At 39.8% G+C, this 21,954-nt stretch overlaps 1 protein-coding gene across 1 annotated transcript in view; it reads right to left on the bottom strand.

Moving 5' to 3' along the window:
- Positions 1-599: 599 nt before the first annotated feature.
- LOC118792868 (nephronectin-like) overlaps positions 600-21,954 on the bottom strand; it is a 31,852-nt gene continuing 10,497 nt past the window's right edge. The window contains exons 4-12 of the mRNA XM_036550696.1: positions 14,723-14,842; positions 12,657-12,776; positions 9,332-9,466; positions 8,996-9,118; positions 7,050-7,403; positions 3,751-3,840; positions 2,615-2,713; positions 2,087-2,346; positions 600-1,839 (exon numbers count right to left, since the gene is read on the bottom strand). Of these exons, the coding sequence (XP_036406589.1) occupies positions 1,729-1,839; positions 2,087-2,346; positions 2,615-2,713; positions 3,751-3,840; positions 7,050-7,403; positions 8,996-9,118; positions 9,332-9,466; positions 12,657-12,776; positions 14,723-14,842 (1,412 nt within the window). The 3' untranslated portion in view covers positions 600-1,728. The remainder of the gene's footprint in view (positions 1,840-2,086; positions 2,347-2,614; positions 2,714-3,750; positions 3,841-7,049; positions 7,404-8,995; positions 9,119-9,331; positions 9,467-12,656; positions 12,777-14,722; positions 14,843-21,954) is intronic.

The raw sequence follows: 21,954 nt of genomic DNA, 5'->3' as shown, positions 1-21,954 counted from the left end.
CAATCAAATGTGCATTATGGTAATACTGTAATAATAAAACATAAAAAAATGCATTTCATGCAAAGCGCTTATTTTGAATGATCTGTATCAGGGTGTGAATAAAAACATTGATGTTCAGGTCTGAATTCAGCTCTGACTGGAAAGGAACACCTTAGTGCAATGTGAGCTGGCCCCATATATACAACTGACCAATTTCACTCTATTGCTACTCTATTTCACAATGTTATGATGTGTTGTCAGATGGTGAATAAAAAAAAAAATCTCTTTTTAACCTTTAAATACAAAAAGACAGATGAGCCCTACATAAGGGAAATGAGAATTAATAATTGATTTCCACTGTTTGAGCCCGCTCAGTATTGATTGTAAACAACAAGAGAAGGCAAAGGTTCCTCATCTGTACTTCACATCACTGTTATGTACTACATCTTATACTTATACTATCACAAAAGTGTTAGAATATGTACACAAATGGTTACCTTTACAATAATACACTTCACTGTGTAGAAGCTGAATATGATTCATGAGTACCATCATTATCATGTACAGCACCATAAAGAGCACAACAGCACAGCACATTGGGAATTCTGAAATGGCAGTGATGGAACAGCATTATCCCTGTCTGATCTGAATTATACATTGCTTGAATAGTACATGAACAAAACAGAAATGAAGGGCTGAGGAGGAAAAATCATGTTAGCTGTCACGGCTCACCCCGACAGTAATTCAAGCGTGCTTTACAAGTGTACCGAAATACTGAAATTGTCCTCAAAGCTGACAAAGACTATTTTCTTACAGTGAAAATGTGCAGTCTCTGTGAGGTGACAGGTATTTTTAAGACGGAATATTGTAAGGTGCAATGCCGCAAAATTATCTGTGCAATTCAGAACAAAGGAAAAAAAAGTATCTGCAAGCCAGAAAACAGAAGCATCTGAGATGTGCAAGGGCATCTTCAGTACCGTGGGTGATTGTAGGAAATATGTTGGCATGGCCAACTGTTTTACCCACCGGCAAAGGTAGATGTGGGTTTGTTTAAGTGTGAGCGAGGTTTACATCCTTGGATGGCATTACTCTACAGTGCCATCATCTGCATGACCCAGCAGATCAAATTGGTAGTGATTTTACAGTAAATGTGCATGCTTTGCTTTCTGTTCTTTTGCAGTTACCTTTGTTTTTGTCCCCATGTTTTTAGCATGAAAGTATTTAGCAGATGCCTTTCCCAGTAACCATAAATAAATGCATATAATTATGACACCCTAACAAATGCATGAAACCTTTTAATAGATTTTTTTCCTCACTGTATGCATTAAAAAACAGCCTTTTAACTGATTTCACAATAATATTTGTAGCGTTGCAAAGCACATTGAAGTTAGTCATTAAGCAGCCATGATGCTACACTATGTAAGAAGTGTATTGACGTTAAGATTTCCAACACATCCCAGGCATACAGTATGTAGAGAAAAAGAAGCTTCTTGGCGGTGCGAGCGATTGTACTTTGCGCTGACTTCAGGAACATATTCCTCCAGGTTACTGGGATATGCACAGAGAACAGTCAAAAAAATAAAAAAAAAACAGAGAGGGAAATGGGCTCACTGGGAACTCCTCATTTCTGTTCAAAGTCACGCTCTTCTCCAGAAGCCTTTTCAGCCTTTTCTTGGCCCACAGCTCCCTTCTGGAGGGGAGAGGATGTGTCTGGTTGGAGTCGGTGTCCGTGTGACTCCTGCAGCTGAATTAGAGTCTCCTCAGATTGTGCTCCTCAGAGCAGGGGCCTTTCTTTAGACTGAGGTCATCCACCGCCATCTCTCCACTCCGCCCTCTCCTGCGTTCGCCCTTCAAGACCACCTGAAAGCAACAGCACGGGACAGCATTAGCCTTTCCTCAGTAAAACAAAGAATGACTCAGAAGCTCAAGCTGGGAGTTTTATCTTGGCAGAAGCGGCTCACTTAGTATGACATTTCTGTTCCACACAGTGACAAAAAACGAAATTTCTAAAGCACTGAAATACAAAGCGAGTTTCATTATTTTTAGTTAAAACATGGAATCATCTACATGCCCAGCTGCCTCTCTTTTAACTTTTGAGTGTACTCACGCTGTCCAGCCCCGTCCCCCACAGGGTGATCTGGGTGTGTCTCCAGCCGTGGCCGCCCGTCCGGCCCCACACGGCTGCGCTGTACTGCTTCCCCTTGGTGATGAACACCTGCAGTGTGCCGACGTGGTGGCCCGACAGCTTGTGGCGGAAGGACAGGCAGAGGTTGCCCAAGTTCCAGGGCTCAGTCAGCGGGAGGACCAGACGTGCCCCTCGCCTGCTTCTTTTGCCCCCAACCTCTGGAATTGTCAGATACTTCCCACCTGGGCAGTCAGAATATTTTAAATTACATGATATTTGAAGAATAAATACTGATGACTGAAAAAAATATGATTTTGTGACTGGTTTGCCCATGAGCTACAGGTGAAACAGGTTCAACTACTCTGTTAAAAAGGACTTAGAGAACCTTAGCAAACTGAAGACAAAAACAAATGGTGTTTTAATAAAGTGGTGTTCTGCCATGATTAGTAATGATCCGTATCTGAAGTTGACACTGTGTAAAAGATGAAGCAGACTGAGTGCAGTGCTTACCTGAAGGATCTGCTGTTGTTTCCCAGTGTAAGTCACCTTCCCTGTCTCTGATCCAATCACAGAGACCATTATCAAAGCTACAGCTAAGAGAACCTGCACCTGAGGGAAATTAAATCACACAGGACGTCATAGGTGATGAATAAAAAATTATTTCGCCACTTGCATGCAAAAGCTGTTTGTTAAAAACAGAGGAACATGGCTGAGTATGACTATATTACCCTCAGGTGAGATAATATTAATAATAAATTGTTAGAAAATAAATGGACTTAATAGGCCTGTCAACAAACTCCAGCAAACATTATGATTTGCATAATTTGTATGTGCAGAGAAAAATTATTATTTTAAGTCAGTTTAATCACCCACCCTGCAATTCAAAAGCAATGCCCTCGGGTCCAAAATGAATCTATCATCACAGTGACAGAATAATCCATATGGATCACTGACTAATGCAGCATCAACAAAATGCTTGATATTTCTGGAGCATATGCACAGAAGGTAAGTATGCAAAACATGCCTCATTTCATGACATCATTAGATATTTTAGCTACTGCAGAGACTTTTTCTTAAAGTACCAGAAGTACTACTCAAATACAGTTTCTGGGCCTGCCTCATTTCAGTTTGGGTTACTTCAATGTTTCATATTTAAACATTTTATGTAAATGATCATAACAGTATGAAGACAGAAATAGAAAAACACGCATGGTAAATGCCCATCTAATGCCATTTACACAAATCAATGTTTTTTTTTTAAATGTATGATTCAATTCAGTGTTAATATTTTTTACACTGTAAATAATCAGTCACCATTTGTTTGAACATGTAAAGCATATAAAGCAGCATATAAAGCACTGTTACTGCTTGTCATTTTAAATGATGCATTTACCCCATATATACTTGCTGAGTTCTCACTGACACCTCAAGATTCATTCTGAGCTCCAATTATACATTTGCAAAGGTTAAATATTGATTATTTTCAATGTTCTAGACAAAGTTCTAAAAGTGAGAAGTCTTTCTAAATGAACTGTCAAATCATTTAGTTGAAAAAGTCAGCCACCTGTTTAAAAATCAAAATCTCACAGAGTATAATTTCCTCCAAAAAGAGGAGTATAATGACTATGAACATTTCATAGGCTTACCTGAGTCATCCTTTGCTTCATCGGCAGTATTGCCCAATTCAATATCCAAATCAATCCCCAACACGTTGTTCTGTCCATGATTACGAGGAACTGAAAAACACAAATTATCATTAGTAAGTTAAAGTCATCAGGTTCCTAACAAAATTGCACCCTTCTCCTTATAAAGGTTTGAATCGTTCACCCACCTGCACGAGACATTATGAACGTGATGCTAATTGCAGCTGTTCACCAGACGACTGGCACTTATACCTCAAAGTCAAACTGCTACTTTCTAATTTGTGATGAACTGGTGGGTAAAAGTATGGATTTAATCTTAGCCGATAAAATGCACTGATTAGAGCATAAACTCAGTTTTTCCTTCACCTAGCAATCACCTCTTCTTTGTATCTGCTCTTGCAGACACACAGCAACTTTGCTAAAACTTTCAAAACACTTGTCGAACACCACTGGCAATCACCTTGAGATATGGTCAGGAATTGAGTGACACAAATTCTAACTGCTGAAAAATTCAGATATTCTCATTTCTATTTTGCATGCTCAGATGTACTTCAAGCCCACCAATCATTTATATTCATTTTCTGATTCAGCTTATTCAGGGACTGGCACTGAATATGCACCTGGAAATCAAGATCCTTAAAGATATATTGTTATTCCCCTCCATTCGGGGCAACTCAGCTTTGATTAAGACGAAGGGAAAAAACTGACCAGGATTGCTGAATCTTACATTCATATGAACATTCAGCCACTGATGAAGTAATTTTTTCTGGTGTCCAAATCTCAGATTAGTACCTTTCTATCTATAAGTTGTTATTGCTAAAATGAAATTCAGGCGGCTAAATTAGCCACCTCTGAGAGACATGTAGATGTTGCTGCCAAGGGATTTCAGAGTAGGGGGAGGGATCAGATGCTTCTGCTTCTGATGCAAGAGCTGGAGAAACACTGCCAACCTTTTACCCAGGAGCCCTTGCTCTTCCTGGACACCCTGGAGCAAAGACAGAGCTCAAATCCAAATAACCCTGAAAGGAGACTTCCATGTCATTCTATCAAACTATATATATCGCCATCACCCGGACCAGTTAAAACTAAAGTAAACAAACAGAAGTGAAGCAACTGCACCTCTCATTTCCAAACATATCTGGCACTCACACAAACATGCACTTTTTTAAATTCAGGAGACTTTTAATCGATGTTATGAGGTGACACAAAGAAGCTGTCAGACCAGAGACAAAGAAAGAGACAGCCCGAGTCTGCCTCCTGGGAAAGCATAAAGCTCAACTGAAGCGGCAACTGCATGAAACAGAGCATTGTTCTGCCCATCAGTGAGCAATTTAGCTCTATGTTGAAAGTAAGTGAAATACAATTGAAATACATTTAGAGTATGTGTATTCATATTTCTTATTACACGATTGTGCTTTTGTTATGTTCAGAGTTTTTGTAAGTAGTGATAAGGTTTTGATGAATGGTGTCAGCCTTTGAACACAAATCTATCATGCAGCATTAAAGCAGGCGGATTCCAGACACTGCCCATACACTCTGCTGACAGGCAATTTCGGAAAGACAATATTTATCTCTTGGAGCAATGCCACCTGCTGCCATCTCTTTAAACGATATGTCCAGGGCCCAAAAAAATTTCGGGCAATGAGATGAACTGCAGTAAAATGTTGTAACCGGTATTATGTAAGTGCATAATACACATGTATCAGTATCATCATTAAGGATTGGCATGATATCTTAAATATGGTCCTTCCTACATTTAACCATTTAAGGTCCATTTAACTTTATGACAATGTAACACTGCGCTGGACAGTAATGTAACCCACTAATGGGTGAATTCAGAAATGTCTTGATTAGATGCAGACACTCCAGAGGATTCTCGGGCTACCACCCAAGGAAGGGGTTAAGCAGTAAAGGAGGTCTCTGTGGGTTAAATTAGCTGAGCTATCGTTTTGTTCCAAATTTAAACACAAATGTATCAGTGACAGATTACAAGATTTCTCTTTGGGTGTCAAGTTGTCGGGCTGTTCCAATAAGTCATGTTAGCGACACTTACAGCACCTAACAAAATAAGTTTGCTTGCCACCTCGTCTTCATCACCAAACAAAAAAGTCCATCTTAATGCATGTGAATCACTCAATACTGCCATGAGGACACAATAACATTATGCCAAGATGGCTAAGAGAAAAGCACCAGGGGCCAGTACTACACAGCTACCTAACTAAAATGTAGCTGATTGAAGCAGTTCTTGTGAAATTGATTGAATTGTTTTTTTTCTGCAGTACGTTTAGCTGATTACCTGATACATAAACTAATGATCAGAATGACTTGAATTCTATGTTATATAGCATTCAGCCTAAAATCAAATCTACCTATTATTATATCTATATCTAAATTTATATCTATGTCTATCACATCTATTCTTGCAATTTTAAACATGTGAATTAAATATTTTTTGCCAACCAGCTTCTGATGCTGAACTCTATGGAGCTCCCTCACTTTGAAAAACACCTCCTTAAAAATCAAGCCTGTGAACAGCAAGAACTCAGCATGACAGGATATCTACCAAAACTAATTCAAATGTTTACACTAGCAGCCGTTGTGATTGGGACATATCCAAGTCCCACCACCTCACCCTGCTAAACCACGCCCCTTCCCTAACCTACGCACTGCCTCTATATAACAGCCACTTCAGGGCAGAGCCGTAGCAAGACTGAGAGAGAGATACAGAGAGATGGACACAGAGTGAAAGAGGCTGTTCAAGCATCTGCCTTTCCTATAATTATCTCCAGCTCTAGCCTAGATAAAATGGGCTCCACTGTGTACTTTGGCAAGCAGCTGCAAATAGACTCACACACACTTTAATGATAGGAATGAGACTGGTTGGCACCATCTACATCGGATATCTTTCAAATTCTCATTTGCCAACTTTTTTTTCAGCCCCGCAAGTATTTTTAATAAACCAATTCTTCAGAATGGTCCCAAGAGACACAGAGTAGCACAGGTCCATCCTTTAAGAATATTGCACACACTTAAATTCCCCTTGCTCACTTCACCACTTGGGGGGAGGACTCTGAAACCAAAAAATGTTTACAAATGTCAGCGATCACAACTACAGTTTAAAACGTAACTGTCTATTCGTGTTTAGGTACTCAGCTTTTTGTCATGTGAAAGTCAATTAAACCTGTTCTTAAAATTATTCTATAGAGGCAACCTCCTTAGAACACCAACAACTGAAAAAGCAACTGCCCAGCTACAGAAAAAGAAGTGTGTTTTAAGAACGCAGGAGCACATTGTGATCTTACTATGGACATCTCCTCGTGGCCTCTGGGTGACCTCCTTCTGGATCCTGTTGTCCAAGGTGGTCACCTCAGGGTCCACAGGCGGCCGAGTCGGGATCGAAGGGACCCCGGTCACAGGCTCGGTGATGGGTGGCCGGCGAGTCGGGCGCGGTGGCCGACGCGTGGGGATGACCGGAGGTCTCCGCGTGGGGGCGGTGGTGACTCTCTTCGGGGGTGACGTCATTACTGCAGCAGTAGTGGTCCTCTTGGGTGGTTCTGTGGTAGTGGTGGTTCTGAGACCAGAGTCTGGGACTTTGTTGGAGTTGATGGTTGGACTTGTGCCTGGTCTGGGGGGCTCAATAATCACCTTGGGAATGGCTGAAACAATAATGCAGAAATTGCAACTTTTTTTTCAAAATAGGTCCCAAATGCAAAAGTGAAAGATTGTTTTGATGTAATAAACAATCAGCATTTGAATCAAAGAATGTTTTCACTCTGATCTAAAACTTTTGTATGACTTTGGAACATACACATTCTAGCTATATTAGCTATGCCAAGGTTTGAGAAACCTGTATAACAATCATTCTATGTGATGTGATTTTCACATGGGTGTAACATGGTAGCTGAGGCTTTCCACTGTAGGCTGGCTTCCAACATCCATCATTCTTAATTACTTCATTGCTCACATTGCAGTGTCTTCTAAAGTAATCAGTACCATTCAAACTCACAGGAAATATGAGCTGGTTCTCTCATAGTTTTGATTAAAAATACCACTAAATCACAGCATTCTTGTGTACTGACCTCAGCGAAACAGGGAAAAGGTGAATTAATTTTCCTATTGACTGTTCAAGGTAGACAAATTACAATTCCAACAGCTGTCTGTCTATGAGGATGAAGAGAAGCTACTGTATGCATACTAATTCCTTGGGTTAAATTCTTCTTCTCCCATTACTCATCATTTGCCAGACTTTGATACCTGCTGTCATCAACGTTAGTGTCACTCTCACAACTGACAGATGTGACAATCTGATCTGGCTGAATGTCTTTATATTTCCCTCAATATAAACAGCAGACATACATTTTGAGCTGTTTTTTCTCCCTTTGACTAGACAATGCTGTCAGCAAAAATACACCACTGCAGACTAAATTCAGCCTGTTGTGTGACACCCACTGAAATGGCATGACAAAGCTCACAAAGCACCTGCATGCTGATGTCACAGAGGAGACCATTTTACATTCATTGTGTTTCATACAGAAATGCCAGGATAGACTGCTAGGTGACTGCCGCCAGCTTAATGTTTGAAATTCTCACAGCTCTCCGAGTGCACAAGGTGACTTTGATATATAAGACATAAATACAATATTGTAATGCAATGCCCATGGCTTCTGTAACATGCTGAATCAACAGCTGACACTCAGAGCTGTTTATATATTAATATATTTGGACATGTACTGCATGCAGTATGATTTACTATGTCTGTGCAATGTATAAACAGGCATGCATTTAATACAATTCTCCTTTTTCCTGGCAGTGAAAACAATGACAAGTCAGAAAACAATCATTATAAAACACAATTTTACAGCTGCACTGGATTAACAACAGTGGCTGTGACCAGCCCATAAATTTGCCTGCAGTCCATCAGTAGGATAACAATCAGATCCCAGCTCAGAGGCCTTTTGAGTTCCCAAAGAGTTTGAAATAAAATAAGATGCATTTGATGCTGAAAGTAATCCAGCTCTGGGGCCTTTTCAGTCGCAGTCATTGGCCATCTTCAATCGCACGCTAAAGCTTAAGAGTTGAGGGCGTGTTGAAAAGATGTGACTGACACTTTAACGGGAAAAGGAACACTTTAAAAGGGGGGAAAAAAACTTTCAAAGATCTTGCCTGGCACATTGTTTTCAGACGCTCTGAGAAACTGGAGAAAGCAGGCCTAAGGGAGCCATGGGCCTTGGACATTCCTGGAACTTACGTTTGCAGTCATACCCTGTCCCTTGGAAGCCATCTTTGCACTTGCACTTGTAGGACCCTGGTGTGTTGTAGCAGGTGGAGAGACTGCCACAGCGGTGCTGGGCCGAAGTGCACTCATTCACATCTGAAATAACACACAGGTCTGGAGCAATGGAGACAGAGTACCTACCAAAAGCATTGCCTTCACACGCACAAGATTGGCATCAAAATATCAATTCATTTATTTTTTCCCCAGCTGTCATGTAGAACACCTGTGTAAGCACAGCAGACAGCGGACAGCGGTAGAGTGGAACTGTTTTACAACACAGGTCGAGAGAGTTATTGTGCTCCTCATTACCGATGCACTGGTATTTTCCATTGATGTACTGGAGCTCAAATCCCTCATGACATTTGCAGATGTAGCTTCCAAAGGTGTTAATGCACTTCCGGAACCGTGGACACACTGCTCTCCCGGTGGCACACTCATCGATATCTGAAAACACAGACTTGCTTATTATTTTCTTCTGATGGAAAAGCTTATTTTTCAATGCCCTTACTACAATTGCTCTCTAGAGTAATATTCACGCTTGTGCGAGACAGACTCTGTATTTAATCCTTTGTGCTACCTCTAAATCAGATGAGGAATTATACTTTATTACAACAATGCATGAACATCATCGCCTGAGGTAAATGGACATGAATATCTAATGCATGAACTAAAGGACAAGCTTTATCTTCACACTTTAAAGAAGTACTTAACCCTTTACTATGTTGGACACAAAAATGCTCATAACATATATTAAAGAATCCATCTTTCCTTGAATCATAGTCACCATTATGACATAATGTCTGTATATGTTTTTTTCAGCAATGTCAGGCAGATTTATTCAATTTTTCTGTTGGAGAGTGTCAGATGGACTGTGTGGTGTGAGTGGGGTATAGTAGGAGGGGAAGCTTGCACAATGGCACTAGAATCCTATACAATCAGTCTGAGTGGGTTTGAAAGGTCCACAAACATAGGGCAGTACTTTCATCAATCATCCAGATCTCTGGACTCCAGTCTCTCACACACACACACACACACACACACACACACACACACACACACACTGACCAGATATCTGGCCGATGTTCTGGAAAAAAGGAATTAATTAATAAAAACAAGAATCACTGGATTCATTAATTAAACCCTTTAACTTGCTTAAAAATAATGTACAGTCAGTTTGCTATTTACCTATACAAGAAATTCATAAGCCAGTTGTTTTACTTCATAATGTACATTGCTATTTCCTGAACAGCATTAAATGTTTTGTTCAACCTAGTTTATCAATCTGTTTATTCAAAGTCTTTGTAAATCTACATTTGAGAGAGAAACAGAAAAAAGACAGTCAATTTCATGTACGGTAACCAATTTAGTACATCATCAGCTGTTAGAATTAACATTCAGACCTGCTTGAACTTGTATCAGTTTGTCAGTAATAGCTCAGTGTTTCCCATAGAGAACAGCTTAATTAAATTGCTAAGCTTTCCATTTTTTCATCTTACATGTTTGTGATGGAGGTTGAAGGGGCTGTTATTTCAAAAACAAACAGGTTTACTTGGGAATAGGATTTATGTGGATATTTATTTTTAGTGAAAAAATATGTCATACAAAGAAATGGGTGTATTGAAAAAAAAATACCACAAAAGACAATATTTTCCATCAAGAGAACAATAATGATGAATGATGTGGAGGGTCATGATGCCATTTATCTATTATTTTGTTTATTTTCCAACCTTCCACATTATCAAAAGTAATGATTTCTGTAGTACCATGACAACTGATTTGCCAGCTCTCTCCAAATGACTTGGTTGCCTCAACAAGCTTGCTAAATACATCTCGATTGGCACCACCTGAAAACCATTGAGTGTGGAGCTCTTAAATGAGCATCCAGAGGAATAGGTTTTTACAACAATGCTGTTCTCTCTCCCTCTCCAACACTGGCATTGCCCTCTCTTTATGAGCAGTGGCAGTCACTGTGGCATTTTGTCATGTTTTTGGTGCTCTAAAAGATAGCTTGTACATACAACCTTGTTTAACCATCCATGCGGAGTCATGGATCTCTTGTTACGGCACAGAGCCTGAACAGTAACACTCTGCACTGAACACTAGCTATGTCTGGAGGTTGCTCAGACAAGATGTCAGACTGAGTGGTCACAGTCACATGAACTTAAGTCAGCCATAACTCCCAGTGACTGGTCTGAGTGATGAGGACTTCTGATCTGATGTGGGTGTGTTTTATGACTGAGTAGGCAGGACATCTTAATGGGATGGGTTACATTTTAGAGACCAATCACCACAGCCTTTCACTGAATATCATTTTATGGGCTTTACACAACAGGTCAACTGTCTAAAATAGACTCTGTGTTCAGTCTTAGTCAATAAAATTTTGTTGCCAGCTCAGCAAAATGATGACTCGAGTGAAAATATTCAGGTGGCATCTTACTTTCCAATACATTATAACACTTTATTATTATTATTAACTTTTGAACACTCTTACCATATAACACATGACAGAAAAACCTTCTACTGGAACTGATTTATGTGGCATAAACTTTAGGAATCAGCTAAACCTCCAGTAAAATCCCCCAAGCAAAAATAACCAAACCGTACTACCTGACTGCCAGTGGAGCTTGGAAATGATCAATGTTTGGACTTGGAAGGTCTTCTGTAATTTGTCCTATTTTATCTGCAGTTTATTGATCGTACCGATGGGGTTAGTAGAACAGGCTTTCTTGGTTTTGCGCCAAATTAATTTCACAGTACAGTCCTTCACTCAGAGAGACTGATGTGCATTACAAACATCAGAAAAAAATCATTTGAGTGTCAGGCAGAAGAGGCACTTGTTAGAGAGAGAAAAGTTAGAACCACTGGCCTTCCGGGAAAGAGCAGAGGAGTAGTTCAAAGCTGAACTATTTTCTAATCAAAACCAGTAGAACTTATTTCCGTGTAACCATAAAGTGTTCCATTAGGACATATCTCATTCCTTTCAGTTATATCCACAATTACTTGAATTATTTAAATTGGTATCATCAGTGAAATACTCTCTCACAATTATTGTTAAGAATGCTACATCAAATGAAAGTTGTTTGAGTCATTTGGATTGATTTGAGTCATTTGGATTGATTTGAGGTAATCAAACAAGTTTTCACAAGTAATGGCCCCTAACTGAGACAAGTAATTTTACTGTAGAGGTTTAAGGATTTTCTTTTTCTAATGAGCAGCTGGTGTAGAACAGGTTTCATTTTTGATGTCACAAACATTTGTAACATACAGAGTTGCAGCACGTGTTAGTCTAATTGGTTTAAGTGGTTTATTTGTCATGAATAAAAATGATATCTACAGTAATCATATTAATGATATGTTGAAGAGCATAGGTGTTGGTTGCTTTCCTTATCCAACAGTGGGTGTCAGATATATACTGTTGTAAGTGAACTCCTATACTACAAGGCATTTATACAAAACTAAAAGTTTAAATAAACTTACATCTGAAGTTTTATATAATGGTTAATCACATGAAGAGATTACCTCCATTTTGAAATATAAAAACAGTGCAGTGAGTTTTGGTATGACATGCAGCAATAACATTCATGAAAGCAACCCACTGTTAATCCAGTTTGCAAAAAAGGATGCCGGCACATACCCACACAGGTCCTCCCATCAGGCCCCAGCTGTAACCCTGGCGACGGACACTGACACCGCACCTCTCCTTTCATCACCTCGCAGCCGTACTGGCAGTTTGCCATGGCACAGGTGCGGGCATCTGGGCGGAAACAAGCAGGGCAGGGGGTGGAGGGGGGGGGGGGGGGGGGGATATTTTTAAAGCATGGGCACCCGCCTCTGTAAACACAGCAGCTTAGGCTACGTTCATTCAACTGCCAACCCAACCAGCATTGCTCGCTCCTTTAGCCTGGAAGTCCACACAATCATATGCCGCTGACACTGAAAAGGACTGGACTCTTCTCTCCATGGTGAATTCACAATGACTCTCCAAATCCTGACATGCATGGCCATCATGGCATGCTAACGACAACATGATTATCATGCCATATTTGTGATTGTTTCTTTCCTTACTCAACTGACTGGTCAAGACTGATGAAGTGCCATGCTGCACCACTCGATGTTGTTGTTCAGCCAGTAGAGACGTTGTGCAGCTTGAACATCACTGTTGAACACATTGCTTGTCATTTTCACAGAGATGGTGGAATATGAATCACATTTTTCTGTGTGGTGTTCCAATGCACAGCATTTATTGGTGGTTAGCTCCCTGTTGTCGTCCATACACATGTTTTGAAGGGGAGAGCAGGTATATGAGAAGCAGGCAGTGAATACCATTGTGTGTGTGCACAAATGTAAATCTGTGTGTGTGTGTCTGTGTGTAGAATGTAGCCTTACAGTAACAACTCATAGCCAGGACATTCAGTTCTTTTAGTGGTGCCCTCAGTAAAACTCTCAATATTAATGAAAACGACCATGCGGGAGTATATGACAAAGGAAAGCACAGTCTTACAGACTAAAGATAACCTAACATTATTAAATTTCTCCCTCATATTTGTCATGAAAACAAAGCACAGCAGTTCCAGCTTTGCAGAGACTAGGATGTTCAAAAATATTTTTCACCAACAAAAGGTTAAAGAAATTAAAAAGGGTAAAAGCCAGTTAAAATAGCATTTTAACTACATTTTGACAAGGTCTCTGCCTTTTAAGATATTATATTGAACTTAACACAACATTTCTATTTCTCCAAAAACACCAAGCAACCTGATAAACAAGTATGTGACCACATATAGTGTACTGTTAAAGCAGAACCCACACAAAACATGCATGTAAGGTCATGTCAACATTGCGAGAACATTATTGGATTATGTCACAGAATAAGATTTGCCTAACCCAAGGCAAAATCATATTCAGACACATATACAAAACAACACTGGAAACACTGAATGAAAGTAAAAATCTGAGCTAATGAGCTGCAAGTTACAACCGCAGTCTAAAGTGTTTTTTTTATTATTATTTTGACAAACTTTCAGGCACAATAGATGGAGTTCAATGTGCAGAGAAGGTTTGTTGCACTTAAGACTTCAACACCATTAAAACTCTACATGGTGTTCTGTGTGGTGAATAATTAAAAAGCAGGCCTGCGGGCGATAACATCAAATCAGGCCGCAGCAGTATTTTTGTCGACGAAACAGCGCTTCCCACATTCACCTCTGCTGTGTCATTAGCGGTTTCAGCAGAGATCTCATTTCTGTCGTGATAGGAGTGTGGATAGAATTACATTTATGAAGGTGCTCCGAAAACCGTCTATGTTTTAGACAAATCCACACACTTCCAGACTGCAGGTACCGTGCAACAAGTACAGACAGCATTCTTCCCCTGAAATGCTTTGACAGTGGCAATACAACTTTCACGTTAATTATTGGGTAACTAAGTTCAGGTCTTTTATAGTTTTCATTTAAGGCTCTTCGTCAAGACAGTCTTCAACTGCATTCAGTTTTCATAACGTACATTTCATGCAGAGAATTTATTGGCAAAAATATAATTTGCACATGTTAGTATAACGTACCCTTAAGAGAATATTCACTTCTTTAATATTAAAATTATTTATTTTTAAGATTCTGTCTATATTTATAAATGCTCTGAAAAATGGTAACGAAGGGATGTTGTTTTCAAATGCAAAATGGAGAGTGACAGGCTTGAATGACTCACTTGCACATGTCCCATCAGGCATCATCATGTAGCCATTCAGGCAGTAGCATTTGTAGCTTCCGTAGGTGTTCATACACCTGTGCTTACAGGGGCGGGGCTTCAGTCCACACTCATTGAGATCTACAGACAGGAAATGCAGGGTTAGACCTTCATTGGAGGCAATCCTACTGGTTTATATTAAGGGGGTGGGGGAGCGTTTAACAGCATCAAAGAAAGGAGGAGTGCTCATGGCATCGGATAATTCTGTGTTCCAACATGCCCGCTCCAGTTTTTAAGGGAAGGTGTAGTAAATCAGCCTGCTAATTACCTGCAAATTAAGAATAAATCCCTTCATTTCCTTCATGGTTACTTTCATACTCCATATTTCTAGTACAATCATCTTTCTTGCCAATACTTTTATTTTAGGTGAACACATATTCCCTATACGCACAGTATTGCACAATACACAGTGTAAGAAAAGGTGCTGTCGCACCCTGCAAAGGTGGTATAAAAGAAACAATGAGCATTAACTCTGCATATTTGATGTAGAATTTAATTTACATTTTCAACCCTGTAGAAGAATATACAGTGCAAACCACACATTACATTACATTCATTTAGCAGACACTCTTATCCAGAGCGACTTCCAGCACAGTAGAACATAAGTGTATCCATTCAAGTTGAAATGGATACACAACTAACTGAGATTACATTGAAGTCTAAGGTTCATGGATCAAAGTTCATGGATCAAATGTATACCATCTATGATTTCTTTTATATCTGTTGGAAAGAATTCCTCTTTTGGAATATGAGCACCACAGTGCTATTAAGAGCACCATCCACACACTGGATCACATCTTACAGAGGGGTCACAAGTAGTGACCCAGTCTAAGAATAACGTAACAAGTGTATAAGTTAAACGGCTGGTTTCTAGACTGAGAACTCCTCATGTTTCTGCAAGGTAACTGTGCTGATGTAAAAACAGATCTTACACAGTGTTCATGTGTGGCTATGGTGTGGCCCACTTCAATTTAACATGTCATATTAGCTCTGAGAAAAATGTTCTTAACACATTATTTGGAGCAGCAACATGTATCTGACAGATTCTCCTCTTAAATCAATGAGCACTGACTGTGCTGCCTCAATTCTGCATAAATGTTATGAATAAAAATCAGTTAAAAGGTGCTGGATAATATTCATTGTAGCTTTAGCTGATTTATGCACTAGTTATCCAAATATGATAGGCACTTCTTACTTGATATGGGGCTTACTCCCTTCTAAATGCACAGGTTAGTTTTCTTTCACAATAATTGTGTGGGAATTCCAGCAGTATCCTGTAAAACCCATATTTTACATGGCATTGTATTTTCTAGCTGCTGTTTAATGTCACCTCGCTTTCATAGAAAAGGGATCTATTCCAAGACTGAGACTGCTCAGCTGATCATATCTCATTAACACCATCACCCTCGGGTTCTGCGCCTCCTGTCACAGCTCGTCAGATCCGAGGACACATTTCCTGAAACTTCAGATACGTAACGGGCGCACACGCTTTCCTTGCAGTCGCCCATATTTGATATTGTCAAGATAGAGGATGTCTGCTTCTGTTTTTTCTTCCCCCGAAGCTGAGGTCACCTCATCAAAAAGGTCTTCAGACAGACAGGTAGCTGAGGCAGCTCAGCCCGCAGCACCTAAAACTCGCGTACCATCAGCATGCTCCGTCTGGGAGCCAATTACTTTCTGGTTTGAGTCCAGCGAATGTGCCCCAAACAGGTAAGCGAGGGGCTGCCAAAATTCAGCTCTGTTCTGTAAATGAACGTGTGAAAGTTGCCTGGCTTCCTTCTATATCTTAGCTTTCACAGCCAAGCTAAGATTTGCTTAGATCAATTCTATATATTCTAATCACGCCATATTACACGATGACAACTGACTATTAGCTCCGCTGCAAGTCTTTTTAAGTCTCCTTGTGTATCACAAGTCTGAGGCTTAGATTACTGTCAGGCATATGATTCACCATGCAATGTGGTATACTGCTTCTTCCCTAGGAACATGTCACACGCAATGCTGATGCTATAAATGGAATTCAGAAAAAAAACGAGGTGTCAGACAGATTAATCATATGCATGCTGGGCCAATTTGTGCTTCTGTCAAAGGTAAAGTGAAAGCAGACTTCTTACACTAGATAAAAAGGCTGAAGTTTATATCCCTGTTTTTTGGTATTACTGACATTGCACAGCAGTAAAATAGTGGTTCTGCACTAGGGCAAATCCTATTCAGTGGTGTTTTACTCCTGTAGTTATCTCTTCCATTTGGCAGTTATTCAGTTTAAAATTGTCTATCTACTGATCTAGCAAACTATTTTATTATACAGTATATAGAGTATAGACTTCATTTATACAAAAATGATCATACAGTATTCATCAGGGGCAATAAACATTACAATCACAAATCTTTACCAATCTGTACCAATCTGTACTGTTTTAAGTAATAGAACAAGCCTATGAGGTAGGGGGACAGTCACTGCACTTTGAAAATTAATACAAAATGGTGAATGTTGTCTTGTCAGCCTGTGTACTACCACAGCCCACTCTTCTGACAGCTCTCTAAATGACACAATAATAGCACATAATGATAGTGAACCAGAGTGTTGGCAGCAATATTTGATTGATTGCCAGTCTAGTCTTCCTCAGAGGAGGCTCACTGCTGTGTGTATCTGTTCAGTATACCTTGTGAGCGGTGAGAGCTGGAGAATAAGAAAGGAAAACAATATGTTAAGATGAAATCCACCACAGAAATGTAGTCCCTTGTCAGCACTGTGCTGGAAAATCAAAACAGAAATGTGCATGGTTATGGCACCAATAGCCTCCAACAGAGCGCACAGCACATGCCAACTGTAGAGCATTTGTTATCTCTGTGAAAAGGAGAATGAGGAAGCTATTTCTAAGAAAGATACAAAAGCAGACAGCAGAAAGGTTTTACCAACACTTGACAGTGTGTTTCATACATTGGGATGTGTACTGCCTTGCCTCAGTTCTCACTGTAATTGAACTCTTAGCTGAAATTGAGCAAAAGAAAAAAACCCCAGATGATTTATGACCAGGTTATTTTGAATAAAATATCTCCTGAGACTCTAGTATTTCTTTGGAAGGTAATTTAAGGCACAGAGAAGAAAAACACAGGTATTTGTTTGAGACATATTGGACATAATCCCTGGTATTGAGCTGTAGATTACTCAATAAAGCCACTTTAGGGCTTAGTCATTAAAATGTAAGTGATGTATCTGTTTTGTTTTTGAAGTCTGTTTGAGCCATCTTGTACTCTAACTTTTGTTGGGTGTTTTGGTAGAAACATTCCACATTATCATAAATCATGTTCAACAAGATGTGCCAAGATTCAAGCCCTTTTAAATATAACTCCTGTCTATAGCCCCCAGGGCGACATTTTCAGCTCAGCTGTTAGCGTGTGAAACACAAGTGTTGATACAAACCTGTCTGGAATAAAACAGTGCAGTAAATGCATGGTGTGCAGGGAGATGGCTACATTCTACATTCAATTCCACCATACTGTGCAGAATGATTGAACATTTAAACCTCAACTATATTACAGTCACACCATTCTATATTTGCAGTGTCCACGAACTTGCATACAACTCTTGTTTTATCAACACCAGATATAATTCGATTATGCCTAAAAACTGAAAACTTTTATCCTGTAAGTATGAAATGTTAAGTTAATTAAAAGAGTGGAAAAACAACCCGTGGATGTATCGTCTGATCCTAAAAGTGGTACATCAGTAAAGCAGAGCACAGCTGCATTCTGGGTAATGTAAAAGAAAGAGATAAAAGATTATTCAGGAAGAGGGGGGACACACTGAGAGGAGCTGCAGGTTGTCCGGACAGGCGAGCAGATGCCAAGACTTTGTGTGATGCTTAGGCATGGTTTACGACATGTCACAGATTCCGGCAAGGCTTCAGCTCTGTGTGGGTACAAAGGGGCGGGGGGGGCATCTCAGACTCCAGGTGAGCCATGCAGGTAGGAGGGAGTGGGGGGGGCGGGGGGCGGAGTCATAGTCACAGATAGCTCACCCTCCGGAGGCACCCCAGCGGGCTGGTGATCCACAGGGAGAAATATAGGGGGGTGACTGTCCCATATCGGGGGAGTAATATACTCCTGCTCATCTTCACAGGGGTTGAGAGGACAGATAGCACACAGGAAGAGAGGCATGAATGGAATGCACAAACATTACCTTCAAACAGAATCATGGACAGTGACATACCATCACGCTGTAAAGGAATTCAGATATGAGTAAAGCTGGTTCAACACTCTTCTCTTCTGCTTATCAAAAATAGAACATGTTGGTGTATTGAGACAACAGGATAGATGGACACATGGGGGTTGGAGAAACCATCAATTCAGTCTAGAACAAACCTGTAATTATAATGGAATAAGATCATGCATATGTTCATCAGTTTGGTGTTGTTTGCCCCTTAGGGTATTTTTTTAGCAGACATGATTCATAATCAACAAATAGTAAGATGAAAAGACCCAAGACTTTTCTGCAGCGTTCTATGGTGTGTTACAGTTACAATTCCAATTCCTTGTGACTGCATTAGATTACCATGTACCAAGTCCTTTTCTCTTCAACTACATGCTACACAATAGAGTGGGACACAAACTAACCTCGAGCAAATGCGAATTCATTAAACAGTACAGCTGGATTTTTATTAATTGCATAATTACATGCACATTAGCTACCGCAATCCTAGCAGCTGTGTTTTTACTTTCAGTTTATACACACATTGTGTTGGAGGCAATGAAAAAGAGAGCTAGGTTTCCGGATGAATGGACACACAAACACAGATATCATCAGGTAAACGATGGCACAGCACTCCAGTGGCTGGAAATCAATGAGAACAGTGTTCGCTCTGGGTAGAGCCACGCAGATTCAAACCCAGAGGCCTGTGCCTGTGGTATGATTACAGATTTTAGCTAATGTGATGAGAACAGAGAGGCTAATAATGACATGAAAGGATAATAGACTTGGGTCAGGGGAAAACACAGCGAGTGCTACTGTTCAGGGACACGGAAAACAGCTTTAGGCTCTGTAAAAGAACGACTTTTGATTAGCACTTTATTCCTCAAGAGAGAAAGACATATATAATGCCTTTCCCTTATCAGGCTTTTAATAAAACCTAACTGGGGACTGCCTCTTCATACAACAAGCAGAGGGATAATCAGCTGAATCACCCACAGAAAGAATCATCTCATTAAAAATGATCCAGCGCAGCCAAGGAAAACGAAATGCCAGTCCATACCACTTCTGACTGGATTAGCTTCTTAATGAGTTTATTTGTTCTGGGAAATAAAACCCATTTGCTCTTTAACACCTCAATTACAGGGCTATTTATAGGCTGCCTGGGATTGTTTACAGGAATAGTGACCTTGAAGCTGAGGCTTCTATAAACACAACAGAATTATTTAATTCAAAATTTAAAATCCCAATTGCCACGTATTACAATTGCTATGTAAGACATTCTTTCCCATAAACTACAAAGGCATTAGATTATACACCTGTGGTGAAACATGATGTTTTAAATTCCTTTAACAGTACCTGTAGTTTGCCATGCTATTCTGTATATCTTGGATCACAACTTGATTTCAATTCAGCTTTCTCCATCAAACAGGTTTATTTATTCTGGTTTAAACTATGCCACACAGAGGTTTGGATGTGTGTGGAGGAATATGTGACTTCCTCACAGAAAAAAAAGCACAGAGCACATTTTTTTCAATTAAAAACAATACTGCATCTTTAAAACCCTGCAAGCAGGTGGTTAGAGGGTTTGTTCCAGGAGTCAAGGTATCCAAAACTGTGTAAACACATCTTGTGATCTGCATATTAGTTAGGTTCCTAATGGACATAATTCTCAAAGGTACATAAGGAGGATCCATCTGAAAAAAATCATGGTAAAATTCTGACCCTGTTCTCTTCACTGAATCAGAAGGGAGAGTGAGGGGAATATGTATTTCTTTGTGTTCGGGTATTGTCTGTATTAGGATGTCTCCGTGTGGAAACCAAAATGATGTCACTATAACTTTCACCACTAAAAGGAGAAATTTGACTGGTTAGACTGAAACCATATTAAGTCCCACAAACAACACTCTATACATTAATATTAAACACTTATGATGATGAATAATAAAAATGTGCATGTTTTAGGAAACAATGAAATTTAGAGACAATTAGCAGTAATTTTTCATTAAGCTTGTTTAATAATCAACTCGTGAATGTTACCCTGTTTGTTATTTGCTGTAGATGAAGGAAACGCAGCTAAACAGGAGCATTCTGAGCGAAGCACTGTCCTGTCACGGCCTTTGTGCTGTGTGAGACAGATGTCTTAATGTACAAAGCTAATGTGCACTTTTCTCTTGACAGGCTCTGGGATTTCGAATCACATTTTGTTCTGTAAATGGAATTAAAGGGAAAATGGAAATGTGAGTGCACCATTCATGCATCGCTAACCTAGAGTAAGCCTTTAAACATTAACCAAGCTACAATGCATAATTACAGGGTATCAGGGATTAAAAAATATACATTTCAAGTACTGGGCCTAAGTCCACTGCACTGTCTTGGCAGGACAGTGGATATTAAATGGGTTTAATCCATGCTGTGTTTTTCACTGGTGCCTGCACCCGTCCTGTATTTCCTATATGTTCTATGTTCATAACTCATTTCAATACATTTTCAGCGATCACCTCAGGAAAATGTCTCAGACATTACCTAAAATAACTGATCACTGTGATACTGATGCAGAGATCTCTTTAATGAGAGTTGTATGCAGGTCACGTAATCACAAGACCACAAACACAACATCAAAACCAAAAGAAATTTCATGGCAGGAGACACCAAATTCGCAAATTAATTACACATTCAAAATTCAAAGATATGTGAGCCTCATCTTTTGCACTCTTCCATTATCTGATGAAGTAATATACATGATGCATTCTGATAAGACAAAACAGGCTTCATCATCTGAGGCGGTGCATTTCAGACAATCAAATTACACAGACCACTGTATTGTACACTTCAGACCGAAACTGTTAACTAATAATTCACATACGGTATATGAGAGCCAAGCTAAAGCTCTACAAGGTCCTATACACAGTGTTGTTTCATCTCTCTCAATGCAGCACTCTAGCTACTAATTATTCACTGACTATCTAGGGGCATGGTTAAATGTTGCCTGATTGCCTCATTC

This window comes from Megalops cyprinoides, chromosome 18 (genome assembly GCF_013368585.1).
Source record: "Megalops cyprinoides isolate fMegCyp1 chromosome 18, fMegCyp1.pri, whole genome shotgun sequence".
In the NCBI taxonomy this organism is placed as follows: Eukaryota; Metazoa; Chordata; class Actinopteri; order Elopiformes; family Megalopidae; genus Megalops; species Megalops cyprinoides.
Note: the sequence above shows the minus strand (reverse complement) of the source record. Positions and strands in the feature narration are given on the sequence as shown.